The following is a 19000-nucleotide window of genomic DNA, read 5'->3' as shown; positions in this document are numbered from 1 at the left end:
AAAATCCAAGCTCACGATAGGTTACAGAGAAAACTCTACCCCCTCCTTTTGTTTAAAATACCTGTGGTTTGTCTATTGAAAACAGGATCAGTGTTCTCAGAGAGCCCAAGGACAGAATGTTTGCCTGTTATGGGAAGACTGTCTGAGAATCTTATTGTTTATAAAGTGGTGCTTGAGAGAGCCTAACTATTTATAGAATCAAGCCTGGGAAATGCTTTAAAACTACCTTTTACTTTTCCCTCAACTGTATACCTTCATGGCCTCTTTCTTTAAGCCATGCTAGAACCAGACTCTCCACAGTTGCCAGCTTCTGATGTTACACAATGTCACCTGGCTGCATGTGTTTGCTTAGCTCTGGGTCTAGTCCCGGCCTAGTAAAGCCCAGGCAGGGAGGCACATTGCAGGGAAAATTGGTCCATGAGCTTATGGGGTTGCCATCAGCAGCAGAGTCAATGTGCCTTTTGGGGATTCCTCTGGAGACAAAATTAGGGACCTACTCCATGCCACAATATTCTCTCAGATCTTTCTGAAATATCCTAGAAAAGGCTGTGAAACTTCACATCTCCTTGCACAGCCAGTGTTTGAAGAGGGGCATTTTTGTCCCTCCTCAAAGTCATTGCTCTTGCACACCAGAAACGTGAACATCCACCAACAGGAATGATGCATGGTCCTGCTGCTGCTGCTTCAGAGCACTGGGCAGTGCAGACCTGGGTGTTACCAATATGAGCACTTAATTAGCATTTCATGCTCCTTCAAACTATCCAGATCTCAGGGCTTTTTGTTTCAAAGCAGCCACTGCACCATCTCTAGGGAAGAACAGGAACTGGGAAAGAGCGACTGCCAGCCTTGCAGGGGTGTGAGAGAAAACCTGAAGTGTCTGCATCAAAAGATGAATGGGAAGAGCGTAATGGCCAAAGCAAACGCTTCGTTAGGATAGCAGGAGCAGTTCTTTACTGCATGCTTGCATGAAGATCATTTGGGATCTCCTTTTTGTGTCTCATGCAGAAAAGGAACTCTTAATAATACCACGCTACCTAAACCAGATTGGGATGCAGCTCTGTAGTGGTTCACAATGAAGCAGACGGCCTGCTTTGTCACTGCCAGCCCTGCTGAGCCTGCGAGGGACTGTAGTGTATCCCATGCCTGTTTTGCCTCCAAGCAAAGCTTGGTTTTCCTTATTAGTGTGGAGTAAATACAAGAGTAATAAAATGGGCAATTAAACTGGCCACCTTGGAGGATATGCTCATGCTTTGGCATGTCAGTCCTGTACCTCATGCACCCAAGGCTTGTTACTCATCATGAAATATTTTAACAAAAAAACCTCAGCTCTCATGTTACATCTGAATAAAACTGCATCAGATCATCAAGAATTCTGCTGTCAGGAACAAGACAAGAGCCTTCCGACACTCACTTGCAGCTGTCCTGGATTGCTGCAGCCCTTTGTGAAAAGCTGCTGCAGACAGAGTGTTTGGAGTTGGTTTGGGCCTTTATGAAAGATCTGTGGAGCAGTGTGCAGGGCTCTCCTGGCAGGAAACTGTTTGTCCAAGCCCAGGGACACGGTGCCGGCAGGAGCGGAGCGGCCCCGCTCCCAGCCCGAGAGTCTGTGGGCTGAGCCACGCCGGGGAGACAAGGCAGCGAGGGGCTCCAGCCCAGCTGCTTCACTGCCCTGCCCGCTCCGTGGAGCTCTGCCGTGGGAGAAAGCCGACACCGGATGAGTCCCCGAGCTTCCATCAGCTGCTGGAACTGCTCCGTGACAGCTCCTGTTCTTCCGAGAGAGACCCCAGCGCCTTCTTGTAACGCGTGTCATGGGGGGATTCTGTTTGTTAATAAACTGTTGGGGGTTTCCACTTTCATCCATTAGTAATAATTTCCTATTGCTGGAAAGGGATTGTTGGCACACTTTAGAGGAGACAACTTATTGCACAATATCCTATTTGAAGTTGTCTCAAACTGTGTGAGACAGATGGCTTCACACAGGAGCATCCCCAAGGCTGCTGAGGGGAAGGCACAGAGGAAGACAAACCCAGTATTTCTGAGGGAACTCCTTGACAGAAACCCAACCTGAGTTGTCAAACAGCAGACCTGATGTTTCGAGACATGGGCCACAGGGGAAACCTTTCAGTGTGTTTGGTCCAGGCTGGGCTATGCTTGAGGCAAAGGTGTGTCAGTGTGTTGGATAATACTCTTTTCTTGACCTAGAGATGGGGCAACTGAGAGGTGTTTTAAAAACTTTTATTCTATTTTCAGTCTCATGAGAATGGTGAGACAATACAGATGTTATAATTCACGCCATCACCATCAGAAGCCAGCTACTTCCTAATTATAATACATTATAAGCGTTTCTTGGTCTATCAGCCTTTTTCCATGCCATGTTGTAGATGCCTTGAAGCCAATTCTTTAAAAATACTCTTTGTGGGTCCCACTACAATGCATCTTTCATAGCTCTGTTTTTCCAAAATCTTATTTGCAAGGCCATCTTTTGAAACTTTTCCAGCTCCATTTCTCTCTCAACAATATCTGTCCTATTCCATGGAAATTTTTAAGTTAGCGTTTCTTGTCTCAAGATTTATATACAGATTCATACTGTGTGGGCCTTCTATTAGGTCCTAAAAACTTTCTACATATCCATTTCCCACATCAGTGCACTTGGCTCCTTCTCTCCTCATTGTGCCTGGCAAGCCCAGGAGCCCAGAGCTCCTGCAGAACCCATCACAGCACTCAGTGGGAGCAAACTTGTGTCCAGTCCTCACCTGGAGCTGCGGTGCCCAGCATTCCACCACTCTGGAATGAGGAACTGTTCCTGCTCTTTCAGAAGGAGCTAAGGAGGTTTGGCCTTCAGATCAATTGTCTGCAGGCTCCTGCAGTGCCTGGTGCTGCTCCCTTGCCAGAGGCACCCCAGGCCAGGGGGGCACATCTGGGCTGCTGTGTCTGGCTCTGGGGCTCCCTGTTCTGGGCAGTGAGGAGGAGCTGCAGAGGCTCTGCAGGACTGACAGGATGGGCTTTGGGGCTGGCAGGAGAAGCTGAGGGACCTGGGCTGCTGGAGCTCCTGAAGAGGAGGCCCAGGGCTCATCGTGAAACTGCTCCAAGTATTCTTTCAGAGAATCCCAGAATCAGCAAGGGTGGAACAGGCCATGGAGATCATCAAGTCCAATCCGTGCCCTGACACCACCTTGTCTCCCCTGGGCCTCCTCTCCTTCAGGATAAACAACCCCAGCAGCTCCCTCAGCCGCTCCTCACAGCTCTTGTGTTCCAGATCCCTCATCAACCTTATTGCCCTTCTCTGGACACACTCCAGCCCCTCCATGTCCTTCCTAAACTGGGGCCCCAGAACTGCAAACAGCACTCGAGGTGCTGCCCAGGGAGTGCTGAGCACAGGGGAAGAATCACTGCCCTGCTCCTGCTGGCCACACCATTCCTGATCCAGGCCAGGAGCCATTGGCCTTCTTGGCCACCTGGGCCTACAGCACAATTCCAGCAATTTGCTGGCACAGAAAATTACCATCTGGCAATTTCCCGGTGCTGGCACATTCCCCACCCAGATCTGGTGTGCACTGGCACTGCCAGTGCCCACATCTGGAAATTTTCCTCTTCTGGCACCACCCATATCCAGAATTTACTGGCAAAGAAAGCTAAAACCTGGCAATTTCCCCTTGCCAGCACTGCCCAATCTGGAGTCTGTTGGCAGCAGGATCCCAAGAAAGAAGGAAGGAAAGAAGGAAAGAAAAGAGGAAGGCATCCAGATCCAGTCCTTCCTGGAGCCTGGAGCCTGAAATGGGCTGTTTGCTGGCACTGCCAGTGCCCAGATCTGGAAATTTCCCTATTCTGGCACAGCCCAAGTGCAGCAATTTCCTGGCACAGAAATCCTAAAGCCGAGGTGTCGTCGACATTTTTTCACAGAAATCCTTTCTTTCAGATTTCTGCCTCTTCTGGAAGGCAGAGGCCTCAGAAGACAATGTAAACAATTGTTATCAGCTGCTGTGAAATGCAATAGGATGCACCTATTTTGACCTGTCATTGGTTCATGTTCCCATGTTTATAATTAAGGGCCAATCACAGGAACAACCTAGGGACAGAGTCCCTGGACACAACTTTGTTACAGATTCTTTCTTTCTATTCTTAGCTTAGCAGCAGCATCTGAAACTTCTCTCTCTTTATTCTATTTAGTATAGTCATAATGTATTATATATCATGTATCAATAAATCCAGCCTTCTGATCAAGAAACAAGATTCACCGTCCATCTCTCACCCTCAGCGACCCACTCAGGTCCCAGTAATACCGAGGCAGCTTCCTGCTACTGGGTCTGCCACCACCCCCACATCTTGTGTTTCATGTAACCAGAACCCAGATTTGGAAATTTCTCAGTGCCAGCAGAGCCCAAATCTGGCAGATTTCTGTTGCTGGCAATGACTCCACCCAGATCTGGTGTTTGCTGGGACTGCCAGTGCCCAGATTTGGAAATTTCCCGATGCCTTCACAGCCCAGGTCTAGCAATGTGGTGTTAGCTAGCTTAGGAAGAGAAGTTCCTCAGACTGTGACTTTCCTTTTTCTTGGAACTGTTTAAACCTGCTCTGGACTGAAAACCCAGACAAACACCGGCAGCTCACACCTGTGGCACACCGAGGTCTGGGATGCTGCATTCCAGCACCAGAGGGACTTAGAAGAGACCGAGGGAGCCAACTACAACCCACAAAAAGGACTTCCTGAATTTGCCATCTCTTCAGCACTGTCAGAGGTTTTATTTAATATTTATTTAATATTCATTTTTCATGCTTGTGAATACTTTACTTGTTAAATAAACTGGGGTTTTTTCACTTTTCTCCAGGGAAGTCTTTTCCTGAACTAGTAGGGGGAGACGTCGCTTGAACTTGCTTTCTAGGCGGACCCCTTTTGGAGGTTTCCTCCCAAAATTTGCCCTCAGCCAGCACAAACAGTCATCATGAAAATTGTACCAGTGGCGTAATTTCTTGGTGGCAAATCTTGTGACAGAAGCTTGACCTTGTTCTCCATGAGAGATTCTTGGGAAGAGCAGACAGAAGAAGATTCCTGATAAACTGAAACAGCTTTCCAGATGTGAAATGGAAATGAAAGAAACAATCCAAGATGTTTTCCTCTATTTATTTCTATGCTCCCCTTTTCCATGTTACACTACTTCTCCATCCCAGTAATTCCAGATGCACAGCACCTCTAAGATCGGTGACTTACTGATTTTTAGACACTCTAAAATAGCATGAGCCACACACAGTTTTCCTTCCCCTGTTTTTACTGGAAGGCAACACTGGAGGTGTAAGTGCAGTGCTGGGGTCAGGTAGGAATCCTACCCCAAGGGAAGTGTCCCGACAGTGTTTACCCCTCAGCAAGGACAATGCCCAGCAGCGAGCGAGGGGATCGCTGTGCCAGTGCGCAGGAGTCAGGGCTCTGCATCTGGGCTCAAGGCCGCAAAATTCCCGTGTTTGGGCAGACGGAGGGGCTGTCCCCGGGGCGCGCGGGGCTCGAACGTGGGGCTCGTGGGGCGAGCGGGGAACGGACACGGGGACGAACGGCCCCGGTGCTTCAGTGGCAGCGGCGGCAGCAGCGGCAGCGGTGGCGGCAGCAGCGGCGGCAGCAGTAGCGGCGGCAGAAGCAGCGACAAAACAGATAATTTAGAATGCTCTTTCTCTTTTTCTTCCTCTTTTTCTTTTTTTTTCTCTCCCTTTCCCTCTGTCGGGCACCCTTCTCTCGGGGTCCCTTGCCGGGCGTCCCTCCCCTCTCCCCGCCTCCCTCTCCCCTGCCGGGCCGGGCCATGCCCCCGGCCCGTCCCCGGCCCCGGGCGGGGCTGCCCCGAGCCCGGCCCCGGCCGTCCCGCCGCGGTCTCGCCTCCGCCCGGCTCTGGCCGTACTGGCGGTGGCGCTGCTGGGCGGGCATCAGTGCCTGGGGCTGGGGCGGCACCGCCGCCCTTCGGCTCCGCCTGGCCCGAGCCCGGCCCCGGCCCAGGCCCCGGCTCCTCCCGGGGCCCACGGAGCACACACGGAAATGAAATTTCCTTACGGGAATGGAAAAGGAATCTTGTGATTTCAATGGGAACCAATAGAGGAAATCTTTGGTGCATGTCCCTGCCCTTGATGGCATGCCATTCCATTTGATGGCTTTGACTTTGGGAAAGATTTTTTTCTTTTTTTGGTTGTTTTCTGAAGTGTCCATGCCATGTCCCTCATATCTTGCCCCCTAAGTTGGGTCTTCCTCCTTGACTTTTTCCCCTGCTTTTGCAACATCTGTGAGCTTAGTTTTGGCATATTTTGATCCTTTCCACTGCACCTGATGTTATCCCGGGCCATTTTCTTAGAGTCACTAAATTTCCCAAGTTTTCTTTTTTTCTCCTCCACTTGCAATTCCTTTGATGGTGTCTCCATTCCAGCGTGTTTGTAGGTCCTTCTTTTCTGTTTTGGCCTTCAGTGGGGATCAATTTTGGCAAGCTTTGCTGCATGTGCCTGCACTTGCTGGCTTATGGCCTGCCTGCATTTTGATGGCTTTGAGTTTGGCAAAGATTTTTTCTTTTTTTGGTTTTTTTATGAAGTGTCCATGCCATGTCCCTCATATCTTGCCTCCTAAGTTGGGTCTTCCTCCTTGACTTTTCCCCCTGCTTTTGCAACATCTGTGAGCTTAGTTTTGGCATGTTTTGGTCCTTTGCACTGCACCTGATATAATCCCGGGCCATTTTCTTAGAGTCAGTACATTTCCCAAATTTTCTTCTTTTCTAATCCAATTGCAATTCCTTTGCAATGCAGCTGATTTCCTCACAGCCTATTTTTGCAGACACTAAAATTCCCAATTTTCTGCTTTTTTTTTAAATTGCACTTCATTTGAAACTATCTCCTTTAAAGAGTATTTGTAAGCCTTTCTTTTTGTATTCGTAAGATTCCTTTTCCCTTCCCGAAAGGAAATTTCATTTCCTTTCGGGAAGGGGAAAGGAATCTTGCGATTTCAATGGGGACCAATAGAGGAAATCTTTGGTGCATGTCCCTGCCCTTGATGGCATGCCATTCCATTTGATGGCTTTGACTTTGGGAAAGATTTTTTTCTTTTTTTTGGTTGTTTTCTGAAGTGTCTGTGCCATGTCCCTCATATCTTGCCCCCAAAGTTGTGTCTTCCTCCTTGATTTTTTCTTCTGCTTTTGCAACATCTGTGTTCCCTCTTTTGGCATGTTTTGGTCCTTTGCACTGCACCTGATATAATCCCGGGCCATTTTCTTAGAGTCATTTAATTTCCCAAATTTTCTTTTTTTCTCCTCCAATTGCAAATCCTTTGATGGTGTCTCCATTCCAGCGTGTTTGTAGGTCCTTCTTTTCTGTTTTGGCCTTCAGTGGGAATCAATTTTGGCAAGCTTTGCTGCATGTGCCTGCACTTGATGGCGTATGGCCTGCCTGCATTTTAATGGCTTTGATTTTGGGAAGGATTTTTTCTTTTTTTTTTTTTTTTGCTTTAAGTATTCGTGCCATGTCTCTCATATCTTGCCCCCTAAGTTGGGTCTTCCTCCTTGACTTTTTCCCCTGCTTATGCAACATCTGTGAGCTTAGTTTTGGCATTTTTTGGTCCTGTGCAATGCAGCGGATTTCCTCACAGCCTGCTTTTTGAAGTCACTAAAATTCCCGATTTTCTGCTTTTTTCAATTGCATTTCATTGGAACCTATCGCCTTTCAGAGTGTTTAAAAGCCTTTCTTTTGGGATTCGCAAGATTCTTTTTCCCTTCCCGAAAGGAAATGAAATTTCCATTCGAGAAGGGAAAAGGAATCTTACGATTTCAATGGGGACCAATAGAGGAATCTTTGGTGCATGTCCCTGCCCTTGATGGCATGCCATGCCTTTTGATGGCTTTGACTTTGGGAAAGATTTTTTTCTTTTTTTGGTTTTTTTCTGAAGTGTCCATGCCATGTCCCTCATATCTTGCCCCCTAAGTTTTGTCTTCCTTCTTGACTTTTTCCCCTGCTTTTGCAACATCTGTGAGCTTCGTTTTGTCATGTCGGCCCCTGTCAGGCATCTGAGCAGGGACGAGGAGGCAATGAGGCCCCAGGCCTGCCAGGGTCACTTGTCCCATCGTGGCCTCAGGCCCAGGCCCAGCAGCCATGGCCAAAGTGCTGCCCATGTTGGCTCTGGCAGGGCTGTCTCGCAGCTGCTGCCCATCCCTGTGCCCTGTGCAGCCCAGGCTGTCCCACGGTGTCCCTGCCCTGCGCCTCTGTCCCTGCAGGCTGTCGGCATCCCCCGGCTGCCCCACCTGGCTGGGCCCTTCCTTTGCTGACAGCTCTGCCTCCTGCCTGCCCCTGCCTGCCCACACAGAGCCTTGGGCTGCTCCAGGCTCCTGCTGGGGACGTGCTGCACCACAGCCCTGCCCTGCCAGGGAAATTCCTTTCTGCTGCTGCCCAGGCTGGGCCTCCCCAGCTGCCCTTGTGCGGGGTGCAGAGGTTCAGGGATATCACACCACAACCAATATGATCCAGTGAAGCCAAATTTATTATCCCTAAAAAGACTGTATTTATAATAAATCTCTACTGTCCACGTGTCTCTAGCTAATACATGATTGGTTAATCCTAGTTGTTTACACATCTAAATTAGAATGCTGATTGGATCACCTAATTTTTCACGCGTCTTGCTGTCGTCTTCTGGCCCACTCATGGTTCAATGTTTTCCTTCTTTCCCAAGCTTGCTGTTAAACTTGCTGAGTCCTGATGACTCTTCTTGTATTTTTCTCAAGGATATACCAACCCCATTTCTGAATATGTCCATTATCCATTGTTTGTGAATGTGTCCATTGTCCATTAGTACAAGCAGGTTGGATTGTGCATCGGCTGAATATGGCCCTTGTCTAGCAAGAACTCCTCAATCTGCAAAAAACTCTCAACAGTTCCCCGGTTTTGTTTTTGCACAAGCCAGACTGATTTAAAAGCATGCTCAATTATTTTCTGCACAGCAAGGCACTACAAGCAGAATTGAAAATGAAGACAAAGTATCATTATGCCAAAGGGTACTAAATCCTTGAGCCAGCCTGTTATTCCCCAGGATTTTAGCCACTCATCAAAAGAATTCTCAACCACTGTGAGCCTTTTCATATTCTCCTTAAGCAATGACAATTTCTTGTCAATAGATCCAGAGTGGTCAGAGAGATTCATGCAACACATCCCTTCAAAATCTTCACGCTCATCTCCTTGTGCTAGCAACAAAAAATTTATAGCAGTCCTATCCTGTAACACAGCGTGGTGTATGCTACCTACATCAGTGGTAAGCTCATTCCGGATTGCAGATGTAATGTTAATTTGTTTTCCTGTCCAACAAGCCAATCGTTTGAATGATGTAAGGGCCTGTGATGAAGCTAATCCTGGTGTAAAAAGTGATGCCAGGATAACCGAAGGCCAATTCCACAATTCTACATTATCCTTGCAGTCTGAGCCTAATAGATGCTCACTACATTTTGGACGTTGGAATTTGTGCCTGATGTCAAGCATCTGTTGAATGCTAGGGGCAAACAGTGTCAATTTCCCAAAGTAGCATGGTCCTCCTAATCCTTTCTGAGGAATTGCAGGCCAAGCTTTATCTCCACCAAAGAGAAACAAAAGTAGAAAAAAGTTATTGCAGAAGCTATTGTAGAAGGGACTTTTCTCTCCAATGATGTAGAAGCTTTTCTTGTAGTAACTAATGCTGCAAGTAGAGTTTGAGAACCTTTCGATTGGAAGATTTTAGAAAAGATGAGAGCTGCATTTTCACAATTTGGTTGAAAATGCCAACTTGCACAGTCACTTCTGCAGTATATTTTTCCATCTAACGCATTAATTCCAGCTGATGTGCATACCCTAATAAGACTTAGAATGCCACCCTATCAGCAGGTGATGTTTCATAAAAGCTGGGAGGAAAAGTGTGCTCAAGAAGCTGCAAGAGCTAGAGTGCAGGGTGATCCTCTGTATGGTTTAACAGCACAACAGTTACTTGGCAAAGGGCCCGGGGCTACTGCCACTGCCCAGGCTAGGAGCATTGAGCAAGTCTTACAGATGAGCCAACAACTAGCATGTAATGCATTTCTTGCACTTCCAGATAAGTTACACACTATGTCTTTTACACAGATTTGTCAAAGAAAGAATGAAGACTTTGATAAATTTGTAGACAAATTGCATGAAGCTATCTATAATCATTCTGATTTCAATTCAGACACAAAGATACAATTGGATGGACTTTGGGATCATTTCTCCATTCCAAATGGCTTTCCCTTCAGTCACAAGAGCCTTCCGTCTCTTCCAAAAATTGCCTGCTGAAACTCTTCTGCTCCCATCCAAATCAGTTCACTACTCCAGCATAACTCTTGAAGCCCGGACAGATGACTCTTCAACTAATGATAGTAGAAAAGAAGGGTATTTATTGCAGCCGTGGTCACATGTGAACTAGTTTCCAGAGACATGTGCAAGGAGTTGCAAACTCCTGCTCTCTATTTCTACAGAAAAGGATTTACATTAGGTTTCTAAGGACCCATAATACATAATTATTACCTGCCTGCTTTGCATTTTTATCAGCTGAATATCTATTACAGCTGCACAATTGTATTCCCTTAAGTGGATTGGTGGGATTTTGAAATGAGGGAGTGGTTGTATGGGAGGAAGAAAGCAGTCTTCCTCATGGTGAACTCTCCTCCCACGGCCAGTTGGCAAGACCTTTTGACCTGCTGCTCATGGTCCAAGCCTCTCCTAACTGTTCAATTATTCTTAAGGCAAGGTCTTTCTATGGTCTCAGCTTCTTCACAATTGCTTCCTCTATCCCTGTCACTCCTAGCTTTATGTTCCTAATATATTTGGTACTCTTTAACTAAGGCACATGATTTCTGCTACCTGTATTACTAACTTAGCTTCTTACCTCATTTTGAAATCTTAACTAAAATATGCAATCTTCTACTATCCCAATTCTATTCCCAGCTGGGCCCTCGACCCATCTGCACTTTTCAATTTTCCTCATTACATTTTCAGCTAAGCCCTTGACTCACCTCAGGCACATCCCCGACTGCCTCTCTCCCAGCAGCTCAGAGCTGCATTGCACAGCGCTTGCTGTGCGCCACAGAGCACAAAGCAGGCTGGCCTGCTGGGCCTGAATATTTCTGCCAGACACTCTGCATCTCACACCTTTGCTCTGGCTCAGTGCAGAACTGCAGGGTTGCAGGCGCTTCCTCCCTGAGCTGCGTGAGGCGCTGGCTCCTGCAGATGGGCCCTGCCAAGCTGTCCCTGCCTCACGCTGGCCTCGCTTCCCTGGCACAAGTGCCGGGCCTGAAGGAGCTGCCCTGTGCTCCAGCCTGCCGAGCAGCCCGGCTCCCTGCCCCGGTGCCCAGAGTGCTGCACACACTGCTGGCCTTTGCCAGGAGTTGCAGGGCAGCCGGCAGAAGAGGAGGAATCCTCAGGCAGCCCAGCGGCCCGCGGCTGCCCTTGGCCTTTCTCTGCTCCTGGGCACACTCCAGACGGCCATGGCCCCCAGGCCGAGCTGTGCCCAGCACGGCTGCGCTTCCCCTCGGCAGCAGCCAGCTGCCACCTGGGCTCTGAGAGCGGAGGATTCGCCCGCTCCCAGCAAGAGGCACCCAGGGCCCGGCTGCTGCCTCTTGCAGCTCCAAGGGCCTCCTTCCAGCCTGCCTCTGCCGGGGCTCAGGCTGCTCCCGCCTCTGCCGGGGCTCTGCTGGGGCTCCAGCCCGGGCAAGGCCGGGCCCGCTCTCACCTCACAGGCGCTGACAGCTCTGCGCCACAGGAGACCTTCCCGAGCACCCTCTCTGATCTTTCTGCTTTCTCACTTGAGCAAGGCTCTCCTCCAGCCAAAGAGATTATTGCATTTAGGGATACAAATCCAAGTGGCAGGAACCCCATTGCTCTCCAGTCACAGCTGAAGGCCTGCATCGGCACAGGGTGTTTGGGCTGCCTCATTCTTCCTTTGGTTTTGCCTTCAAATGCCATTGCCCTTTCTGCCTCAACTAGAAATACCACAGCTGCGCCAAAACCAGCCAGTGGGTCATATTCCAAAGGCAGTGCGGTCTGGAGAGGATGAATGAAGAAGAGCCCTCCTCACTTATGAAACCATACAAAAAAAGCCATATGTGTGACTTAGTGCCAATAAAAAACAATTGGTAATTCAGAAAAAAATGTTGAATTTTCTGAAGGGGTCAGAAGGAGGAGGATCTTCCAAGTGAGTTGATGTTTCAGAAACTTTATTAATTACAACTCTAATCTATAATTCTATGCTACAAATCTCTTAAGCAACCCTACTCTACAATCCTACTCTAAATTGGTAACAGAGATAACATCTTGACATGATTGCTATGTTCTCGTCTCCTAGGGTTAGGGTTAGGCTTAGGTTTAGGCTTAGGCTTAGGCTTAGGCTTAGGCTTTGGTTTAGGCTTAGGCTTAGGCTTAGGCTTAGATTTAGGTTTAGGCTTAGGCTTAGGCTTAGGTTTTGGCTTAGGCTTAGGGTTGGGGTTAGGGAAAGGGTAAGGGAAAGGGTAAGGGATAGAGATAGGGATAGGGTTAGGGTTTGGGTTAGCATTTAAGGTTAGGGTTAGGTTTTAGGTTTAGAGTTTAGGGTTATTCGTCTTCTTCACTGAGTTGATGACTTGTGCCAGGATGAATGGTGGCTTGGCTGAAGTTACAAATGGATGCTGTCCACCGGAAAAAAAAACAAACAAAAAAAAAAAAAACAACAAAGAACAGTGAACCATTACTTTCCAAGCTCATTGCTTCAGGGACTCAATCAGGATACATCAAGTTCCTGGAAAGACCCAGAAAGAGGAGCAATGGGACCATCTGCTCCCCAGTCATCCCCAATGTGCAAGACCTTGCCATCACAGGCAAACCTGGCCCAGAATCCCACTCATCTGTTTATTGCGATGTCTTCATCATGCTGGGATTTTTGCCCTGCCAGCGCTCTAGAAATGGCGCTTTCTGTCCTGGGGTTTTCTTCCTTTCAGGAAACTCCAATGACTCACATAGGTCCCTGCCTTTGAAAGACAGGCACTGTGCTGATTCCCACAGGGACAGAAAGCAGTGTCTGCCTTTCCATGCCCTGCCCCTCGTGTGCTGGATGGCACCTTCCTTCCCAGCAGGGCCAGCCCAGTGGCACTGGGCCCTGCAGTTCCCTCTCTGCCACACAACCTGCCAGTAACCCTGGCACAGTTCCCGTCTGCTTGAGCGTGCCAGGCAGCAGATGGGGCTGGGACAAGTCCCTCCCAGCTGTCCCTGTTTGCATGGCAGAAACCTCTGAGGGTGGGCTGGGGGGCACCAACCAGGGCCCCTCAGAGGCTCACAGTGAGCCCCCCACAGCCCCTCCTGCCCACAGCCAAATCTCTGACCCCTAGGCTGGGACTGGCTTCCTTGGGTTCCTCCACCACCATTTCATGTCTCTGTACCCTGCATTGCTCTACTTCAATTCTTTTGCCATTAGATAAAGCTGAACACTCTACAAAATCACAAAAGACGGCAACAGAAACACTCAGAGGACAGAGCACCTCTCCTCACAGGAAATGCAGAGGGAGCTGGAGTTATTCAGTTTTGTGAAAAACAGGCCCCAGGGAGACTCTATTGCCACTTTCCAAGACTTCACAGTGGCTTTGAAGAAAGTGCGGCACATCTTTTTTAACAGGGCCAGTTACAATAGGATATGGACAAATATTTTTAAACACTAAGGGCATCTAATGAGAGTAGGTCTAAGGAAGAACTTGTGTACTCAGAGCATGGTGCCACACTGGCACAGCTTGCCCCAAGAGCTTGTAGGTGCCCCATCCCTGCAACCATTCCGGCTCCGGTGGCAAAGGGCTCTGAGCAACCTGATCTCTTTAAAGATGTCCCTGCTCATTGCAGGACACTTGCACCAGAGGACATTTACAGGGCCCTGCCAGCCCAGCCCAGCCTAGGATTCCTCACCATTTTCATTTGAAGAGCAGCAAGAGTGGAGGTGAGGAGGAAGGGGGCTCCTCTGCTGCCTTGGGCTTGAGTGGAGGAGGAGCCCCTCCCTCAGAGACTGTTTCACCTGCAGCCCCTTCACATTTTACCTGCAGGAGCTCCTTGGCAGACCAACGCTGCTCCTCGTCTGTCTGCAGGCAGCAGCTCAGGAAGTCACGCAGCAAAGCCGAGAGGAGCTTGGGCTGCCGCAGCTGTGGAGTCCCTACTGTGGCTATCAGGTATGTAGCCTGGAGAGAAAGGAGACACCAGGCTCCACCTCCTGCTTTCACATCTCTAAGGCTCTCCCAGATCCCTTTGTTTAACCTCTGTTCTTCAGTGGCAGTTTCTGCCCTGGCACAGACCCAGAGATGACTTTCCTTTACCAACCAAAAACCCAAACCCCGATGCAGCCACAGCTTTTCCACCATCCTGCAGATCTTGCCTTGGCAGCTGATTTCATTGCCTGACCTAGTTAGTGGGAACTACATCAGCAAAAGGACATTTGCTTCTCTGAGGATTCATGCCAGCTTGAGATGGTTTTTGGAAGAGGGACTTTGCTATACTAACTAATTTCAAGGGTTAGTACATGAAAGGCATCTCTGCAGTGCTTGTTGGTCCTTTAAGTGCATGTGCCCTAGAACAAAACTCATCAAGCTTTTTGTGCTGTTCTTGAAAACAATGGGAATTGGAAGAAAAGAAAGGAAATCCATCAGTTAATACCCAGGTAGGGAAACAAACATTTACAATCTCCTCTTCAACACAGACACATTAAGATGCCTGCACAAATGTATTGGGATGAAAATGCCTGCTTGGGCACACAGGAGCCACTTGCAGCTCTGTCTCTCAGCAGTCTGAAAATTTCAGCTTCCCATTTTTGCAGCCAAAGAAAAATTGTCTAGGTCAGAAGAAGGAGAGGTTCCATCCCTATGGACACCCTCTAGTCATTTGGCTGCTCAAGTCAATGCATTAATGGTAGGCCCATGCCAGAAAGTGCCAGGAAACAAACAGGAGGTTTTGGCAGGCTCTCCACATCACCAGGCTCTGGCTTGGTGACGTGCAGAATGTTGCTTGGGCTAGGAGAGAAACACGGTCACTGAGTGTTTCAGCAGCACTGCACAAGAAGCAGAAGAGACTCTGCATTACACCCTCATGCCCATGTTTTCCAGTGAGAAGAAACTGCACACAGGGTCAGGTTCCTCTCTAAAGACCACGGTTTTAGAAACTTTGTTGGGTTTGGGTTTCCTTCCTTCATTTCTGGAAAGATAACAACACTTTTAAGATGCTTTTCCCCTGTTATTAAGGCCATCTACACAGACAAAAGAACTGGAACCACTAACCCAAAGGAAAGCGTTGAGTGAAAATGGAGTTTGTTTGGAGTTTGTTTGCATGTGGTAAGGCTTGAGTTCCCCCACTGATGCAAGCAAAAGTACAGCAGATGCTGATGTGTTGCAGGGACATTTGTAGGAGGGGACCTTGGTGGAAGTAGTTCCAGCAGATGGCAATGGGATTTTGTCCAGTGGCACACAGGACATGGGACAGGTGAGAAAGACAGTGGGATCAGTGAGTATTTGCTCCTTACCGTGCCAGAACTTTCGCCCAAGTAAGGAGGTTCTTGTTCTATCATTTCAATTCCCACAATTCCAAAAGACCATATGTCCACTTTGGGGCCATATGGTTGACCTGTCACCACTTCAGGCGCCATCCACCAAGGAGTCCCGGTTACCGAGCACCGTCTGCTCTGCTCAGGGGTGAGCTGAGTAGCGAGGCCAAAATCAGCTGAGGAGAAAACAAAATACTGGTTTTATCTGAATTCTGTGCAATTAGGAAAGCAAACAAAAGAATTCCCCGGTAGAAGTTTGAAATTGCTCTGTTGAATCTCCTGGCATTGGCGACTTTAAAAATCCCCCCATGTTTTACACTGCCTCTAGCAGTGGCTTTTGTTCTTTGGAAACTTTAGACTTGTAACTCCCTCCCTCTGGAAGGGACCCATACAGAGCAAGGCCACTCTTGACTGCTTGTGGCTCCTTCTACCTCTGTGCACGTTGCAACTGTGCCCTCAGCTCGCAGCAGGGGTCCCTGCACTGCCACCAGCACCATTTTTGGGGAGCTGGCAGTCACGCCAAGCAGCCCCACACCCACATCCCTGGAATGCTGCACCTGACCAAGAATATACTGACCCAGTTTGACAGAACCGTCCGTTCTGAGAAGGATGTTGTCACTCTTCACGTCTCGATGGATCACATCGTTTGCATGAAGAAAATCCAGTCCTTGCAGGCACTGAGCGAGAAAACAGAAACAGAAGGGCAAAAATGAGTGATGTGATTTCATCACGCAAGAAAGGAAACAAAGAATCTAAAAGATTCCCTCTCCAGGGGAATGGGGAGTAATGGCAGAACAGTCATGGCCACTGAGAGGAAGAGCTTGCTGCTCCAACACTTGCAGAGCAGGACCTTTCTGAGGAAAGGCACGTCAGCTTTTGAAAGAGCAACAGCACCTGCTGTTGTAGGCTGTCCCCTGCCAACCAGCCAGGATGACTCCTGCTGCAGCGCATGTGCTCAGAAGCAAAGAGCATTCTGGCTGCACTCCTATCCTTTTTAGCTGAGCACTGAGAGAAACGAGTCTCTCTCTTCTTTCTTTGCTCTTTGTTTCAAACCCTGCCACCAGCACCTTTGCTTTTACAGGCAAGGAATGCAGTGAAGACAGACTCCAGGCAAACATTTAGAGAGGCAAGGTGGAGAACAGCAACTACAAATACAAGAGACAGAGCGAGAATACAACAGCAGGAGATAAGAGTACTGGCACTGAGTACAGGGAGTGCAGGGGCACTGGCAGGCCTTTCACTTGAGATGCTTTTACTTGCCCATAGCATACCAGCAACACAGAAACAAAGCTCGGCACAGGAAACCTCTCCTGTTCTGAGCCCCTCTTTCCCAGACAATCCTGCCCAAGCCCTTGGAAACACAGATGGGATTGCTGACCTCCCGACTGATGGCTGCCATCTCATCTTCAGACAGGCAGGTCTGGCTGACGATGTCGCTCAGGACACCTCCATCCATGTACTCTATAACCAGCAAGAGTTCCTCGCCCAGAAGGTAGCTGAAAGAAGGAAACAAGGGGGTAGAGATGAACATGCATGGCTACGTTGATTTTTTGCTTCCAGGTTTCTTATTTCCAGATGCCTTTGTGACAAGGACAGAATCAAAGGAATAGACATTCCCTCTTGGCTGTGCATTATTTGCAATCTGTGCAGTCTCATAGAGAAAGACACATCTGTGAAAAAGGAGATGTCTTAGATGGGCAGCAAATGAAAAGTGCAGTTTAGAAACAGCCCAGACATAAAACATGCCAGGCATGGTGTTTCTGGAAATAAGCACCTAGTCTTCCTGGCATGCATAGCAATGGCAAAGAGAGGCAACAATCCAAGGGAAATCCACTTTAGGATGGTTCATCTGCACTTAAGAAACTTTAAAAAATCAATCCCAAATAAATGTGGAGGCAGTGAACCTTGAGGCTATTGAGTTAGGAAGATACAGCTGATCCAGGTTTTGAATAATTTTGGAGTAATTATCAAACTAGGTGTGCCAGGGAAGACTCATGCAGACAAGATGCACTCTCTTCTCATCCATTGGAGATGAGTAGAGAAATATGAATAAATAAAAATTACCAGCTTTACTTGCTGCCACTGACCAAAGTGGGTTTTTAACCTCTCATGTTTGCTTTATGTAAACACACATCCATGGGATAAGACCATGACCTCTCACCTGTCTAAATAATTCACAATATTGGGACTCCTATACGTCTTCATAATCATTATTTCATTAAAGGTTAGCTCCTTCCTCCTCACTCCTTGAAGATTTATTTTTTTTATTGCCACCTAAAATGACATTGAAAATCAGTAACTTGAGGGGTTGGTGGCACGAGACCACAAGGCATGTGGAGCGAGTGGTTTTGCAATGACACAGCTGAGCCATGCCAAACTGCCTTGTGATTAGGCACTGCAGTAATCAGGAACTGACATTCCAACAGCCCATTTCTCTGCTCCCTTGGGAGCCAGTTACAGGACACGTGGGGCCACTGACATTTTGCCTTGACCACTTGGTAACAACGGTGTCTCAGTTATCACCCACAAACCTCTGACCGCACTCTCTGCCGCTTTGATTGTGACTCAGAAGAAGGAATCCATGCCTTAATACTCTGTGGATACGTCTTGTGATATGGGCAGGGCTTAGGGCTTTCAAGGACGCCTTGCAGATCTCTCCCTACGTGCAGTTCCCAAGTGCAGCCCTGCAGGTGGCTAAGGAACTACCAGTAACTTTCAGATGGATTTGCTGGCAGCCAGAAATGAGAATTCAGGACTCTGAAGCTGTAGCCCCAAAGAGCAGTGAGGTGCTCGCAGGCACCACCTTTGTTTTAGCAATGGAGAGCGAGTGAGCGCGTCCTTCTCTGAAAGGAACCGCTGCCCTCCGTGCCTTCCTTCCGGCAGCTGAGGAGGACAAAGTCCCAAATGTGTTCTGTGGGCTGGCACCGGTCTGTGCTTCTTGTGCCTTTTCAGCACAGCTCTGCCCAAAGCTCCAGCCACAGCTCACACCAGAGGGGAAAGCCCTCGAGTGCAGCAGAGCCTGCAGGGGCTGTTGACATTTACCTCTCCTCCTGTGGCACTGTCGAGTGCTCGGTAAACATCTCCAAAAGTCCTAGAAAAAAACCAGAAGCAGAGAAAGGAGAAGCTGTTTAGATCTTGCAGTGAAAGGCAGCCCACACAGGAGATCTCTGCTGGAAGTGTCAAAACCTGCAGGATGCAGGCGGGCTCTGCCAGAAGGGAGATGATGCATTTCCCTCTCAAGTGCATGGGCACTGGGCCTGTTCCTGAAGCACTGGGCTCCAATTTCTAAAGGGAGTTTAGTCTTTCCTCTTGGGTTTCACTGTCTAAACAGTGTGGTTCCTATCCTGACCACAGAGTGTTTCCCTCTTCAAAGCAGGGGAAAGAATTGTTCCTGGGAACTGTTATCTCACAGCTTTGATAGGGCATAGGTTGCTCTTTCAGGCAAACAAGTTTCTTCTCTTTTCATTAGTGTGCCAGTACGAT

At 48.4% G+C, this 19000-nt stretch overlaps 1 protein-coding gene across 2 annotated transcripts; it reads right to left on the bottom strand.

Annotated features, from left to right (window-relative positions):
• Positions 1–9461: 9461 nt before the first annotated feature.
• On the bottom strand, positions 9462–16604 carry LOC134422743 (serine/threonine-protein kinase PAK 1-like). 2 transcript variants are annotated; one of them, XM_063165134.1, is made up of 5 exons: positions 16412–16604; positions 16095–16194; positions 15497–15693; positions 14028–14165; positions 9462–10346 (listed from the first exon to the last, which is right to left on the bottom strand). In XM_063165134.1, exons 1-5 carry the CDS (start codon positions 16487–16489, stop codon positions 10233–10235), a joined length of 627 nt encoding a protein of 208 aa, XP_063021204.1. In that variant the 5' UTR covers positions 16490–16604; the 3' UTR covers positions 9462–10232. The 2 variants fall into 2 exon arrangements, with proteins under 2 accessions (XP_063021204.1, XP_063021205.1); XM_063165135.1 differs by lacking the exon at positions 9462–10346 and adding an exon at positions 12175–12638.
• Between the last annotated feature and the right edge of the window lie 2396 nt (positions 16605–19000).

Source organism: Melospiza melodia, chromosome 11, assembly GCF_035770615.1.
Source record: "Melospiza melodia melodia isolate bMelMel2 chromosome 11, bMelMel2.pri, whole genome shotgun sequence".
NCBI lineage: Eukaryota > Metazoa > Chordata > Aves > Passeriformes > Passerellidae > Melospiza > Melospiza melodia.
The sequence above is the reverse complement of the archived record's forward strand: the minus strand, read 5'-3'. Positions and strand labels throughout refer to the sequence as shown.

Bases quoted from the DNA above. Each gene is read 5' to 3' on its own strand.
- LOC134422743 (XM_063165134.1), bottom strand. From the start codon at position 16,489: ATGCTCTTTGCTTCTGAGCACATGCGCTGCAGCAGGAGTCATCCTGGC. The intron at 16,195-16,411 runs GTGCTGTTGCTC...TTTCTCGCTCAG, and splicing joins GGGACAGCCTACAACAGCAG to TGCCTGCAAGGACTGGATTT. The intron at 14,166-15,496 runs GTAAGGAGCAAA...CTTTCTCTCCAG, and splicing joins TGGGCGAAAGTTCTGGCACG to GCTACATACCTGATAGCCAC.